Source organism: Oculina patagonica, chromosome 3, assembly GCF_052425735.1.
Source record: "Oculina patagonica isolate OP01 chromosome 3, crgOcupat, whole genome shotgun sequence".
Lineage (NCBI taxonomy): Eukaryota > Metazoa > Cnidaria > Anthozoa > Scleractinia > Oculinidae > Oculina > Oculina patagonica.
Window position 1 is genome coordinate 28,320,394 of NC_135760.1, and position 13,274 is coordinate 28,333,667.

The window sequence follows — 13,274 nt, forward strand, 5'->3', positions numbered from 1 at the left end:
CTGCGAGTCAGTTATCGCGAACTTTTGTCGATAATTACATAGCTTTCAGGTTTCAGACCTTGTGAAATGAATAGGCCTTGAATAAAACCTCAAATTATCTTTACCCTCCTCCGAGCTGGAAGTCAAATTTTTTCAATGTTTGCAATAATTTGTTAAGGTTACTGTAGACCTTCAGGGGTGTCTTCCGGCAAGTCATTCATACGCGCATTGCTTTTTATAAAACCTTGGAAAGGTACTGTATATATCACTGTAAAGCTTATAAAATGTAGAATCTAAAGAAATAATTATTTAAAGATTTGGTTCAATGGCAAGCACATGCAAGCCTTAACCGCAACATTGACAATGTTTGCTAAATTGTATTACCTGCTTTCGTGTTTGCACATATGACCAAACAAACTGCAGTGTCAATCAGCAAGAAATGGACTACAAAAGTGTGTGAGACTTTTGGGATATTCCTATTGGTTGCTGAGAAAATCGATTGCAAACTCAGCGAATAGAAAATTTGCCGATCTTTGTCACATAACTAGGCGTAAAAGGCGAAATATTTGAAATATCATAAAAGCCTCACATCCTTTGGCGTGTTAATAACCAAGGAACATTTTGGCCAAGTTTCATAAAAATCTGTCAAATCTAATACCCTATTAATTCGCTTAAAGCAGTGGAATCCTCGCAAAAATAAGCCCGACATTTTTGCTCCTAAAGGTTTACAAGCTTATCACACCTCATCAAAGTGGTTGTCAATGCGGTCATGCCACCGACCAAGGAAACACAAGCTTGTGTCCCCAAGAGACTCCTAGATCCTCGCCAAAATAGCCTTTGAAATTCACTGAAAACATTATTTCGCACTCAAATCACGGTCAAATTGATTTGTATGGTGACCCAAGAAGACATAACACTGCTCAGAAATTTATATTTGGCCCGAATACATAGAGTACTAGAAGCTAGTAATGGAAAGTAAGGACAACCAGAAAGGATTCTAACACTGGAAAACAAAAGGAAAACGAAGCACAAGCAAGCGTTAAAGAAATGACAGGAAACCAGCGGCGAAAATAGCAGCCAAAATCGGCTGCCTAGCGATCCCAAACAAAGTGTCGTAGCATGGATGAATTCACCCAGAAAAACTATTCTTGGAGTGTTATTGTTCAATTTGTTCTTGAGCTCCGACTAAACATGAAATTGCTTCTGGTTTTCAACGAGTCTCCCTCTTTCGTTTTCGGCCTAGTTTTCTTACAATGTTTCATCTAAGATGTCTTCTCTCTTTTCGACGAACTCACATCAATTTTTTACAGACTCTTGCATTAAAATTTACTGATCCTTATGGCCTAACCCATGCTAAACAGCATAGCTCTTTCGATGCAAATAAAACATACAAATCTGTGTAATTCAAGTCACTGGATGAAGTTTACTGTGAAAATTGTATGGGGCGCCCCATGTTTTATTAGGATTATAACACCTTTAGCTATTTATTAACTCTTCTCAAAGGAAGTTTTTCCTCTATATTTCACGATCATTTAACAATTTTACATTAATTTTTTTAAAAAACTATAAATCAGTGTTTTAGCTTTAGAATGAGCAAAGAAATTTTTTTCGCAAACTTTGGCCTCTGAAAGGTCTACAGTAACCTTAAAGAATTGTTGTTGAGTGTGCACATGTTATACACTGATGGGCTGTCATCACTGACCAATCACCTTACAGGCATTTATCACACCTCCCGTTACCCACTTGCAGGCATTTATCACACCTCCCGTTACCCACTTTCAGGCATTTATCACACCTCCTGATACTATTTTGCACGCCCGCTTTGGTCAAATCAAGATTTTTCCTGTATACTATATATGCGTGCGGATTACACTGAAAACCCTCTGATGCAAGACTACGAAAGTAAGAAAATAAGCTCTGTTTCCAGCATTAGATTACTTCTTTGCAGCAAAACTAATAACAAGCATCTACTATGGGCCAAGGTATCTTCAATAAAGTGATATTAAAAGTTGTTCAATTTAAAGTATATAAAGCACTAACTTAGTTGTTATCTTTCAGAGTTATTCGGGGGAAAAGTACACTTTATCAGTCATCACAGTCGTCACGCTTAATAAAAGGGGAAAAATCATAATTTTCCATGTGGTTTCTTCAACCATACAAACTGTACAGCCTTCTGATGAAGAAGTTCTGGAAGTTTTCTCCTAAGCAATGTTGATATTCCTGTACAGCTTCTTTAAGCCATGATATCCACAGTTAAAAAAACAATCAACAAGCACTGTTATTCTCCTCTTCGCTGCAATGTAATAGCGTCGCGCACAAATTATAATCAAAGGTCTCTATGAGACTACGACTATTTTTTATGTCTATTTTGGTTATTTGTATGGAGAGTTTTTTAAAGGGGAAAAGTTTTTTTTGAAGAAAATTTTCCTTTTAATAAAAAAACAAAAAAAAAAACAAAAACAAAAAAAAAAAAACCAAAAAAACCCCAAAAATAGATTTGGTCTCATGAGACCCCCCGCGTGACTCAGACAAACATTGCAGTCGGCCATAAGCGATTGTATGCGAGAGAGCGTCAATACGTGAAGAAAACATGTGAAAAGTTAGGTAAATCGGAGTGTATGCTTTCTCAAAGGGTCAAGAATGGTTAGTACAAAGCACAGCTGTCATGGTGAGTGCAAAACCGACTCAAGGTATCCTGAACATTGGCCAAAATCGCTCTTAGAGCTGGAGGAATCGGGGAAGAAAGTCTTCATTCCATTCGGCTTACGGTACGAATTGCGAAACGAAACGGTACTTTACGAAATGGTACTTTGCGAAACGGTACTGAGGTAAAAATATTGTAAAAATATTGAATGGGGCAAATAAACATTGATTGCAAAACAGGTATAAGTCATGATAAGTCGACCCAGGTTTGTGTGAGGGATAAATGTGATGCCTGCTTTTGAATCGAAACTTGTCGTGTCGCAAGAATTTATTTTTGAACATGAATCAAAAATGCAAAACGTGAATGAAAGTAACATCAAAAATAAAAAATAAAGACGCCTGTACAAGCACTGCTCTCGCTTTAGTCATCCGAAAATGAAGAAAGCGAAATCTCTCTGCCGCCGAGGATTTCTTATCTTTATTATAGTGCATGAATGTACGCCGCCCGGCGCGCCAGGTTGTAAATAAAGGTCGCGATGGTCACGTTTGTCATGCTTTCTTGTAATGTGTAGTCATGAAAACGAATGGATTAAAAGTCTGTTTTTTAACATGGCGAACGTTTATTAAGATCGAATAAAAGTTTCACAGAAGGTTCAGGAATTTTTGGCTTTTATTTGCGGGAAATGTGTTATCTTTCGGGCGACAAACGCCGACAACTGTCATAATGCAAATGACTGCTATACCGTTCAGCTACATTTTTGCTGATAAGAATTATTTCGAGCCGATCAAAATAGCTATTTTCGGTCAATTCTAAATTTGACGCTAGGTTCGTGATTAGTGTTTAGTAATACGATTTTTACGGCTCGATAGTAGTCCAGCCTTTATATATTCCGTAACATGTTTCACAATTTGGTCATCACGAAGGGTTGTCGTTTTCCGCTTAATTTTAGCCCTCTGCACTTCAGCCATCGTTTTAACTGATCCACAGTGTAGTTCTCTGCTTCACTTTCAAATTTCGAGCCAGGAACGCCATCATCTTGCGTAAGAACGGCCAAAGACCGAAGCGAAGTGCTCGAGAGCGACATAATTTCTTCATATCGCTCTTGTAGTTTGTCTGAGTCAAGTGGGGGGTCTCAATTTTGGTGACGTCATTTGTGCGCGACGCTTTTGACATGTCTACACACCTTATGATGTCAGGAGATCTAATTTGCATGTTTTGGCCACGCACCGGATGTCACCCTTTTTAGCTTGCCGACTTTAGGGCAAGAAAACTAGTAGACCACGCACCTCAATATACATGTACTGTAGCTTAAATTGGAAATTAGGAATCAGTGGAACATGTACTTTCATTTTCTCTAATAAAAAGGGGGTCAAAAGTTTCATTTCATAGGCACTTTAATGTTACAGCTCTAGGTGAATTATAAGACAGTGTAATTACGATGTTTACAACGTAAATAAAATTGCTGGTTATAAGAACTTGCCTCTTGATTTCTCGGACATCAATGTTATATTTGCTTAGCACTGCAGGCCAAAATGCCTCTCTCCATCTTACAAAGTCCTCTTCCAAACTGCAGGAATAAAATGTAAAACATTATTCCAGGCGAAATAAAAGTCTGTTTTAAATATGAGAGATCTGAAAAGAAGAAATTGCTCAAGGGACCACGTCAGTGAGGTAGAACCTGTACAATAAGAGAGAAATAAAACCAGTCATCCAGAACAGTTAAATTACCTTTATTTAGACACAGTGAGGATAAAAGTTATAAGCTTGTGGGGCAGTGTATTCCCAATTGAATTGGAATTTGGAAGTGTTGGTTTTTGTTGATGGATGCACCACATTCAACATTGCAAGTAAAAACTTTGATGTTGATTTGTAACATTATTTTAAGTCTTTAAGCTGGACATGTTAAGCTGCATTCACATTTAACCTGACCTGAAACATGTTTAGAATAAACATGTTTCAATGAAACATGCTTCACCTAAACATGCTTGTTATTGCATTGTTCACATTAGGTGTCAGTTTCAAACAGTCATGTTTCATGTCTGGTGTGTAATTTATGCGGTTTCACAGTTCTTGCATAAATCTTTACACTTTAATTATTTAAGTGTAAAAATATAGCTCGAAATTACAATAAAGTTCCCATTAAATCTTTGTCTTTCTGTTTATTTTCAAGCCCTTCAATGAAGCACTAGGGCTTTCAAGTGTTTGGCAAGACAGTATTGTCAGAATTTGCGCCTTCAGTTGGTAACAGAAGATTTTTATTTTGTGGAGTTTGTTTTTGCATTGCAATGCTATGGGCTTGTAGCCGCCATAGTAAACTTTCATGGCGATATTCTTTGACAGGTCAACGGTGTGGAAAAACGACTAATTCTTGAAGCTTGGCATTCTGTGCGAGATAGGAACGCTATAAACGAACACGTACATAGCGCTACCAAATGTTTACAATAGCATTAAGAATTTATAGACTCATTAAGAATGCTCTAGAGACTTTTGTTGCACTCGGAAAGTTCATTTAGTTTTCACACATTCGTTACATATTTTAACAGGACGCCGTTGAACATTTGCATTTTTATCTTGCTGAAGAAGGCAACAGTAGTGGCCGAAACGTCCAAAAACAATATTTTTAGCCAGTGTCAACTTTTTTCATTCGTAATTTTTTTTGAGACTAATCATGTTTTGGCCTATTGTGAATGCAGCTTTAGACTAACAAGAATGAGTGAATTATAATTAGTCTCAGGCATGAAATGATTTTTTAGTGCAGAATGTATATTGACATCTACAATCAAATGCTAAATCATTACTCTGGCGCAGGCCCTGCTGGGCAGGAGTTATAAAATGGGCTTTGTAGTCGTCAACACAAATCTGCAAAATTGTGCAATCCAGTGTCATACATAAATTATAGTCCCATTGCGCTTTCCGTACCATCTGCTTGACTTCAAAAGGGAAAGTTGCCATTAATGACCAATTTAAAGCCAGAGTCTTTTGTGCCACGCAACGTATCACAAACTTCCAAGGTCCTGTTTGTTAATATGCTAAACACTAAAATTTCTTCTCTGGGGCAAGTACAGACTGCTAAAACCTTGCTGGTGTGAAGAAATTCATCTTTCAAGGCCGCGAAGACTGTGTCGTGATACAATCATAAGTGTGTTTTGAATACAAATCATGTACTTGATCAAGGACATTTTCTGGGCCTCTCAAGACTTCAGAAAGCTGATGACGAAGGATCCTGTACCCAGCAGCCTTCTGGAGTTGACAACCTGTGCGTGCAAGAGGTCGGAATGTCAAACTAACTGTAATTTTGCAACTGTCAGTCTTTCCTGCACAGAGGCTTGCAGTTGCATGGCAGAGGAAACATGTTGCAATCCACATGGGATACAGAGGGAGGAAGATGATATCAGCGATTCAGATAGTGATGATTGAACAATGAAACTTGAATCTATCCGAGATACACTTATGCTTTTTCTTATTTGTTCCATGAAAGTATAGGTACTGACTTTTGAGTGAGGCTCATGACGGTCTAAGTCATAGTACATGGTACAAATAAAGTCCCAGCCGCAGAAATATCATCTCATTATTAGTTTATAATTATCTCTTTGAAATGCACTGTCCTTAATAAATGAATCAAATCTTCCATTTCAAAGCGCAATTTTAGAAATTTTTAATTTAATTCCTATTATTTAATATGCTCTCTTTATTCTAATTAAGTGACGTCATCAAAATTCTTAAATCCAGAATTGCAAGACCCCTGAGTTTTTATCCTTCACTGGCTATTAAACCGTCTGAATATATATCATTTTGAAGGTTTTTAGTTCGATAGGAATTGCCGTCTTTAAGATAGAGCATTTTGAATTTCGGAGTTTCACGCCACACGAGATCCAAGATGGCTGCCAGAAGGCTGTAACATTTTCTTGCAAAAATGTGTTGCGATTTTTACCAATCTGAACAGTTGTGTTTAAGTGTTTATGTGAATGTTTACTTGTTCATTAGGGTGATCTGACCGCTTTTTGTCGCAAAATTTAATGCCAGATGTTTTCATTGATTTCCGGCGGCCATGTTGGAGCCCAACCAGTTGGACTCCAGCATGGAGTTTCCATACTGTGCTCTCTAAATTTGCGTCAAACATTTTGACGGATAACTCGAGTACGGAACAATATACTGACCTGAGACTTGGACAAAAGTGTATTTAGTAGGAATAATGTGAAGGTCTATATTGGCATGACGGAGCACAGCTTCAAAACTAGATATAACAACCACAAGGTCTCTTTCAAGCATCGTAAACATTCCCACGACACTGTCCTATCAAAGTACATCTGTGACCAAAGAGACAAAAACACCGATTTCTCAATCAAGTGGTCAATTGTCACGCGAGCAAGCTCTTACAGGGGAAACCCGTCTCGCTGCAATTTGTGTCTGACAGAGAAGCTCTGCATTCTATCCGCTGACAGATCTACTCTCCTCAATAAGAGATCTGAATTAATCACCAAGTGCAGGCACGAAAACAAGTTTTATGCAGCCAATCAAAAGCAGGATCGCTCAAACCGCCCTCCATGAATGTAGTTTAAATTTTCTTTCAACTGCTATTAACGGCACAGTCTGATGATCGCCTTGTGCGTGAAACTTTAAGTAACTGTCCGTGCAGTCTCAATCTTTTAATTATAGTATCCCGCTCTGCATGTATTTGCATCGAGCACTCGTACGATTGTGTGAAACCATTTACATTTTTCTTTGTTTATTATCAGAATATATAATTAAGTGGTTTTTCTTCTCCTCCCAGTGATATGGTGATATATCATGATATTATCAGAATATTTAATTAAGTAGCATTTCTTCTTGTCCCAGTGATAGAGTGATAAATCATGTAATTATCAGAATATTTAATGAAGTAACTTGACTTCTCCTTCTATTGATACAGTGATAAATCATGATATTATCAGAATATTTATTTTGGCTCCTATTTCTTGTCTTCACTTTGATACAGTGATAAATCCTGATATACTCCGAATACTTCTCAATCAACCCTATCCCTAACCCTAACTCTATCTCTAACCCTAACCCTGTCAATTAACCCTAATTTAATTTAACCTAACCTAACCTAACCCTAACCTAAACCCTAAACTTACCCAAACGCTAACCCTGAATAATAACATTGCCTAGAGCTAAACTCTAACCCTAATTTTAAACGATAACTTACATTAACCCCAGACAATCCCAATACGTAAATCTTATCCGCATACTAAATAAGCCGTATTTGAAAGTTTCAAGAAAAATAACGCAGTACAAACGAAATATTTTTTGGTTTGTGAATGACAGCCATTAAAAGGCCAAAGAGCTAGTTTAAAAAGCCGAAATCTGGTGTTACAAAAGTTAATCTTGCGGTATCTATAAAGAATAAATAGCAATGTAATTATGTAGATTTGTGGACAATTTTGGTATTATCATGATATATCATAATATCATTGTGTCTGTTATTACTTGAGTGAGATTGGAAAATGATAATGATACATGATATGATTCTAACATGATAATGATACCTTGATAATGATAATTTGAAAATTTGATAACAAAAATTATTCTAGCAACTATCATGTAAATACGATATGATAATGATATTTTTGATATTTAAAACGGAAAAATATTTTTTGATATTATCATGCAGTTATCACCAAAATATCACTGAGATATCAAAATATCAATTATCAAACTAATAATATTCTATCATGATATTTCGATAAACCGCAATCCTGCACCTTAGTGGTGTTAGTCCTGTTAGGATGGTTTATTTCATGGGTTGAGCTATTTGTGCATGGTGCATCACTGACTTACGATGCCCCTTATGACGTCTAAGAGGCATTTTTTGGAAAAATGCTTCTGTGCTTCATTCAATGGGTGTCTATAAAACGAAGACCCCTGAAGACCGAAGACCTCGAAAAGGAAGACCCCTAGAAAACGAAGACCTCGAAAATGAAGACCCCTAGAAAACAAAGACCTCGAAAACGAAGACCCCCTAGAAAACGCAGACCCCCTAGAAAACGAAGACCTAGAAAACGAAGACCTTCTAGAAAACAAAGACTCCCTAGAAAACAACAAAAATTCCCCATAGGCTGACTTACCTTCAAATTTCCAAGATGGCGGAAACATTTACCTGATAAACGGGCACAACACAAATAAAACATCGGTGATGTTATCTGCTTCCACGAAAGATAACACGAAAACAACAACACAAGAAACGAAATGCGTTGAAAATACATAAGCGACACGTACGCACGATACAGCAACCGGAAGTTATTCTCTCTGTATGTGCCTTAGTCGGTTCCAAACCACACGCCAATTTTCGCAGTGGTATTATTTTGGATCAAAATGTTCCTTCGTGTCAAAGATCACAAGGTAACACTTCCGTGATGACCACATCTAAAGAGGCCCTGTGCCACCTATACAAAGCCAGGTTGAGGGTGTGTGTGTGTGTGTGTGTTGCTATTTTTTAGAACTATAAACGCTATAACACTAACCACCTTTCAACAATGTTGCCGAGATGATATTTTTTTACGTTCAGGAAAGCCTCTTCTCTTCTGAGTTTCTAATTCTTCATACCACTGATCAGTTTCCCGGCAAATGATACCCTATTCTAGACCAAACTCTCCAGACACAGCGGCACATACCAATATAGCTCATATCTGGGAGTGGGGGGGGGGGAACAATACCACTGCAATGAACAACAGCACTGATCAGAAGAGCGAAAGAACTTCCCATAGCTGAATTGTGCGCGCGTCTCGTTCGCGTTTGTTTATCTTCCGGCTTTCAACGAAAACGAAGACCCCTGGAAAACGAAAGGTGTGCGAGTCGAAATAAATTAGAAATCCAAAGTCTTTTTTGTTCCGAGTGGAAAGTACTTTTACGTGATGCATTCGTTTTTGTTCTAAAGGTGTATAGCATAAAGGAAAATAAAACATTACAAAGTGTACTTTACCTTTCTTTATTTAAACCATTTAATCACTGAGAATAATTAACGGATCATTACATTTTAAGTCATTTCCTGTTTTAGAAAATTACTTTCCCATCGAAGGGAAAAAAATCGTTTTTTACTATTAATAATAACAACAATAATAATAGTAATATCAATAATAACTGAGTCTAATTAACAGATCATTACAATTCACTTTTTGAATTTAATTTACTGCACTAATTATATCTTTTCAAGTAACAAAACGTAACCTTAACGTGACTGTGGTATCATGCAGGAAAACATAAGCTACAAATTATTAAAAAAAAGGAAATAACATAGGGCAGGTAGACCGTCGCCCAAACCATTAAAATTATTCATATTAACGATGCTTATACTATTCCTTTAGATGAAAACAATTCAGCATTTGCGATTGACTCAAATTTAAACCTTTTTTTCTTACCCAAGCTCAGGACTGTCAGAAAGCAGACCCATTTTCAACTGTTGACTTGTTTAGCTCTTTGAACGTAATTGCCCCAATCATTGCAAGGCGTCCACCTTTCGTCAGTCTGGATTATGTGAATCACGATCTCTTAAAAGTATTTTTGATCGGGAATAGCCCAAAACAGACGTCGTCCAGACTGGCGATTCAGCTTCGTGGTCTCGAACGTATCTCCCCAATTTAATCTTATGTTCAAACTCCCTGATGAAGTCTGTTTGATCAGACGAAACCGGTCGGATCTGTTGCTGTGTGCTGCTCACTAGAATTTCTTAAAAAATTGTCTAGGGGGTCTTTCTTTTCGAGGTCTTCGTTTTCTAGGGGGTCTTCGTTTTCAAGGTTTTCGTTTTCTAGGGGGTCTTCGTTTTCGAGGTCTTCGTTTTCTAGGGGTCTTCGTTTTCGAGGTCTTCGTTTTCTAGGGGTCTTCGTTTTCGAGGTCTTCGTTTTCTAGGGGTCTTCGTTTTTGAGGTCTTCATTTTCTAGGGGTCTTCGTTTTTGAGGTCTTCGGTCTTCGGGGGTCTTCGTTTTCTAGACACCTTTCATTCAATAGCAAATTTTCATCATTTTTAGAACAAAATAGCACATTCCTATTCTGTTAGCGCTTATTTTGTTGCTAGCTTTTTTACAACTTTAGTGTGATACTTCTGTGTTTTTGTCAAACACTGTAAAACAATACCTTTGGGTTTCTTTAAACACATTTAACATGACACTTTTGTTTATCTCACTTTTGTAACATGATACACCTGTACTTTTGTTTTTCTTGAAAACGACATGTCTCCATTGAGTAATTGGTACACTTGGAGTATTTGTTTCCTATTGTAAACGTAAATTTTCATTCAACAAACAGGAAAAAGAACTAATTTAGTTATCAAACTGTCATGGAATGACATGCTCTAGTCTTATTCTAGCTTGTTGCCACTATTGATCGTAGTTGATTTTAACAGCAAAACCACTTTAAAGCCAATACCCATACCAGTTATTAATAAATGTCTAAATGTGGTGTATTAAAGGTATAAGCATAAATGCTACTTGCCCGAGTTAATTCAAAATCAGTGAATCTCTCTTTGTAAATTTTTACGCAATTCAGTTTTAGACTGTCATGTAAAAATATCAATAAACTATCTATCTATCTATCGAATCAAGCAAGACTCTAAAGAGACTAATTAAATTAATTGCGGTTTGCAGTTGGCACCACAGAGTCTCAAGCGATATTTAGGAAGTTCCCCTGTCACAAACTCTTTAAGACAAGACGCACAACACACTCTGAAGAAGATTCCTAATTGCCATTTTTACAACTCTTTGTAAATATACCGGGCACAGTATTAACATCACAATAAAAACATAATTCTTCAAATGTGCTTTATGCAAATGCTATAAATTATGCAATTTCTACTATGGTCAGCAAAACTAGCCCATCCAAAATGAATGCTTGAATAACAATTTAGTTTTGAGCCTTTTGCTAGTGGCGTGTGCGTTGTAAGCAGGCGAGCGCGACAAAAAATATGTTTCAAATCCGGGGTCTATTCTCACCAATTCTGCCATTTACAAATCTAAAATCTGCAAACAAAATCGAAGAGGTCTGGACAAGAACAGCCCCTAGAATTTCTGGCTAATTCGAACATTATCGAAACAGCTCCAAATTGCGCATGCAGGTTTGTTTACATGTGCTTAACACTGTCCTGTGTTTCATTTCGCTGGTCTTTCGTCCGTTTTTGAAAAATAACACATGCAAAAGACAAGGTTTTTTGCTGGCGGCATCTTTAGGACTTTTCTTTCACAAACAATAAACAAAGGAAACCTTTTGTTCCTCAAAACAATGAAACCAGCTAAAGTTTTGGGATTACAGGCCTAGCCCTAACACAAAAGCTTAACCCTAACCCCAAGGGTTAGGGTTAAAGTTTGATGCTGGGGTTTCATTTCAAATTTAGGGTTAAAAAGCTATACCCAATGATAAAGGTTAGGGTTACAATTAGCATTTCAAGCTAAGTTTAGGATCAGAGTCAGCCTTAACACCTAAATCGCGCTTTTCGTGCAGTAAGCTTTCACGCCAGTTTGCAGGCAGCTAGCTTTCACTGCAGTCTGCTTGGGGTTAGCTGCTTTTTGTTGTTTCAGGCAAGACTATTTTAATATGTTACCGTTAGCTGTAATTTGAGGTGAAAGTGGCCGCTGAGGGAACAACAGGACACAGAAACAGCGAGGATCGAAATGCACCAATCACAGCTGTTGAAAACAAACCAATCACAGCGCGGCAGCGTGCTTTATAAGTTCACGCACAACCAGTCCACCTTTTCGCCTGATGAAGACTAGCAGTGTGCAGTTGAAACGTCGTGATCTCCATCACATGTGACTACGTCGTGAGACAAACGAAAAATACTTTTTTATTATTGTACTCTACCACGATGAATAACCACAACATTTTTTACGACATTTAGACTGATTGTTGGGTGATAGACTGATTGATTGAATACGTTTGCTGGTGTTTTCACTTTATACTAGTTTTGCTTTCAGTTAAGTGACGCCGGCGCTTGCTCTCACTTCTATCTCCACTCCTTACATCATCACACATCTACAAAATCCCGCAAAAACAAGATAAACTTGTGAGGTTTTGGTTCGCACGAATCGATTGATTGATGAATATTTAATGAGGCACAGAAAAAATTTTGCGAAGGGAAATGCTTACTGCACGAAAAGCGCGATTCTTGATACATACAACACGCCCAACCAGATAAGAAAACCAGTGAAATGAAAATCGAAGAATTTGAGAATTTGTTTTGAACAAAACTACAAAACAAATCAAATAAGATGATTTTTCTTTCATCTGTTTTAAAGAGATATACTTGTGTAAATCTGTCACATTACTTGCATTGAATAAAAATATTTGTTGGAATGCCTTCCAATCTATAGAAAAGGCCCTTTTGATTTCTAAATACAGTTCAAGATTTAAAGGCTAGTGATTCTCCAATTCTAACTGATCAAGGCACATTTGGGTCACCTGCCAGGATGCATTCTTACCCAGGATGTGCAGTGTACTTTTCAGTTTCGAAAAAAAAAAATGTCAGAAATGATTGACGTCAATCAGCTTTACTTCCAGTACAAGATTTGCATGTGATTGGGAAGTAACACAAGTTAGTATTTGACACAATGCAGTTCTGATGGATATCTGAGAGTATTTTGCTACAGCTGGGAGCAAAATAAGTGACTCAGTGGGTCAGTGGGTC

At 37.3% G+C, this 13,274-nt stretch overlaps 1 protein-coding gene across 1 annotated transcript in view; it reads right to left on the reverse strand.

Annotated features, from left to right (window-relative positions):
• LOC144647372 (NADPH--cytochrome P450 reductase-like) overlaps positions 1-13,274 on the reverse strand; it is a 73,759-nt gene that overhangs the window by 29,497 nt on the left and 30,988 nt on the right. The window contains exon 6 of the mRNA XM_078507175.1: positions 4,104-4,190. Coding sequence (XP_078363301.1) covers positions 4,104-4,190 — 87 coding nt within the window. The remainder of the gene's footprint in view (positions 1-4,103; positions 4,191-13,274) is intronic.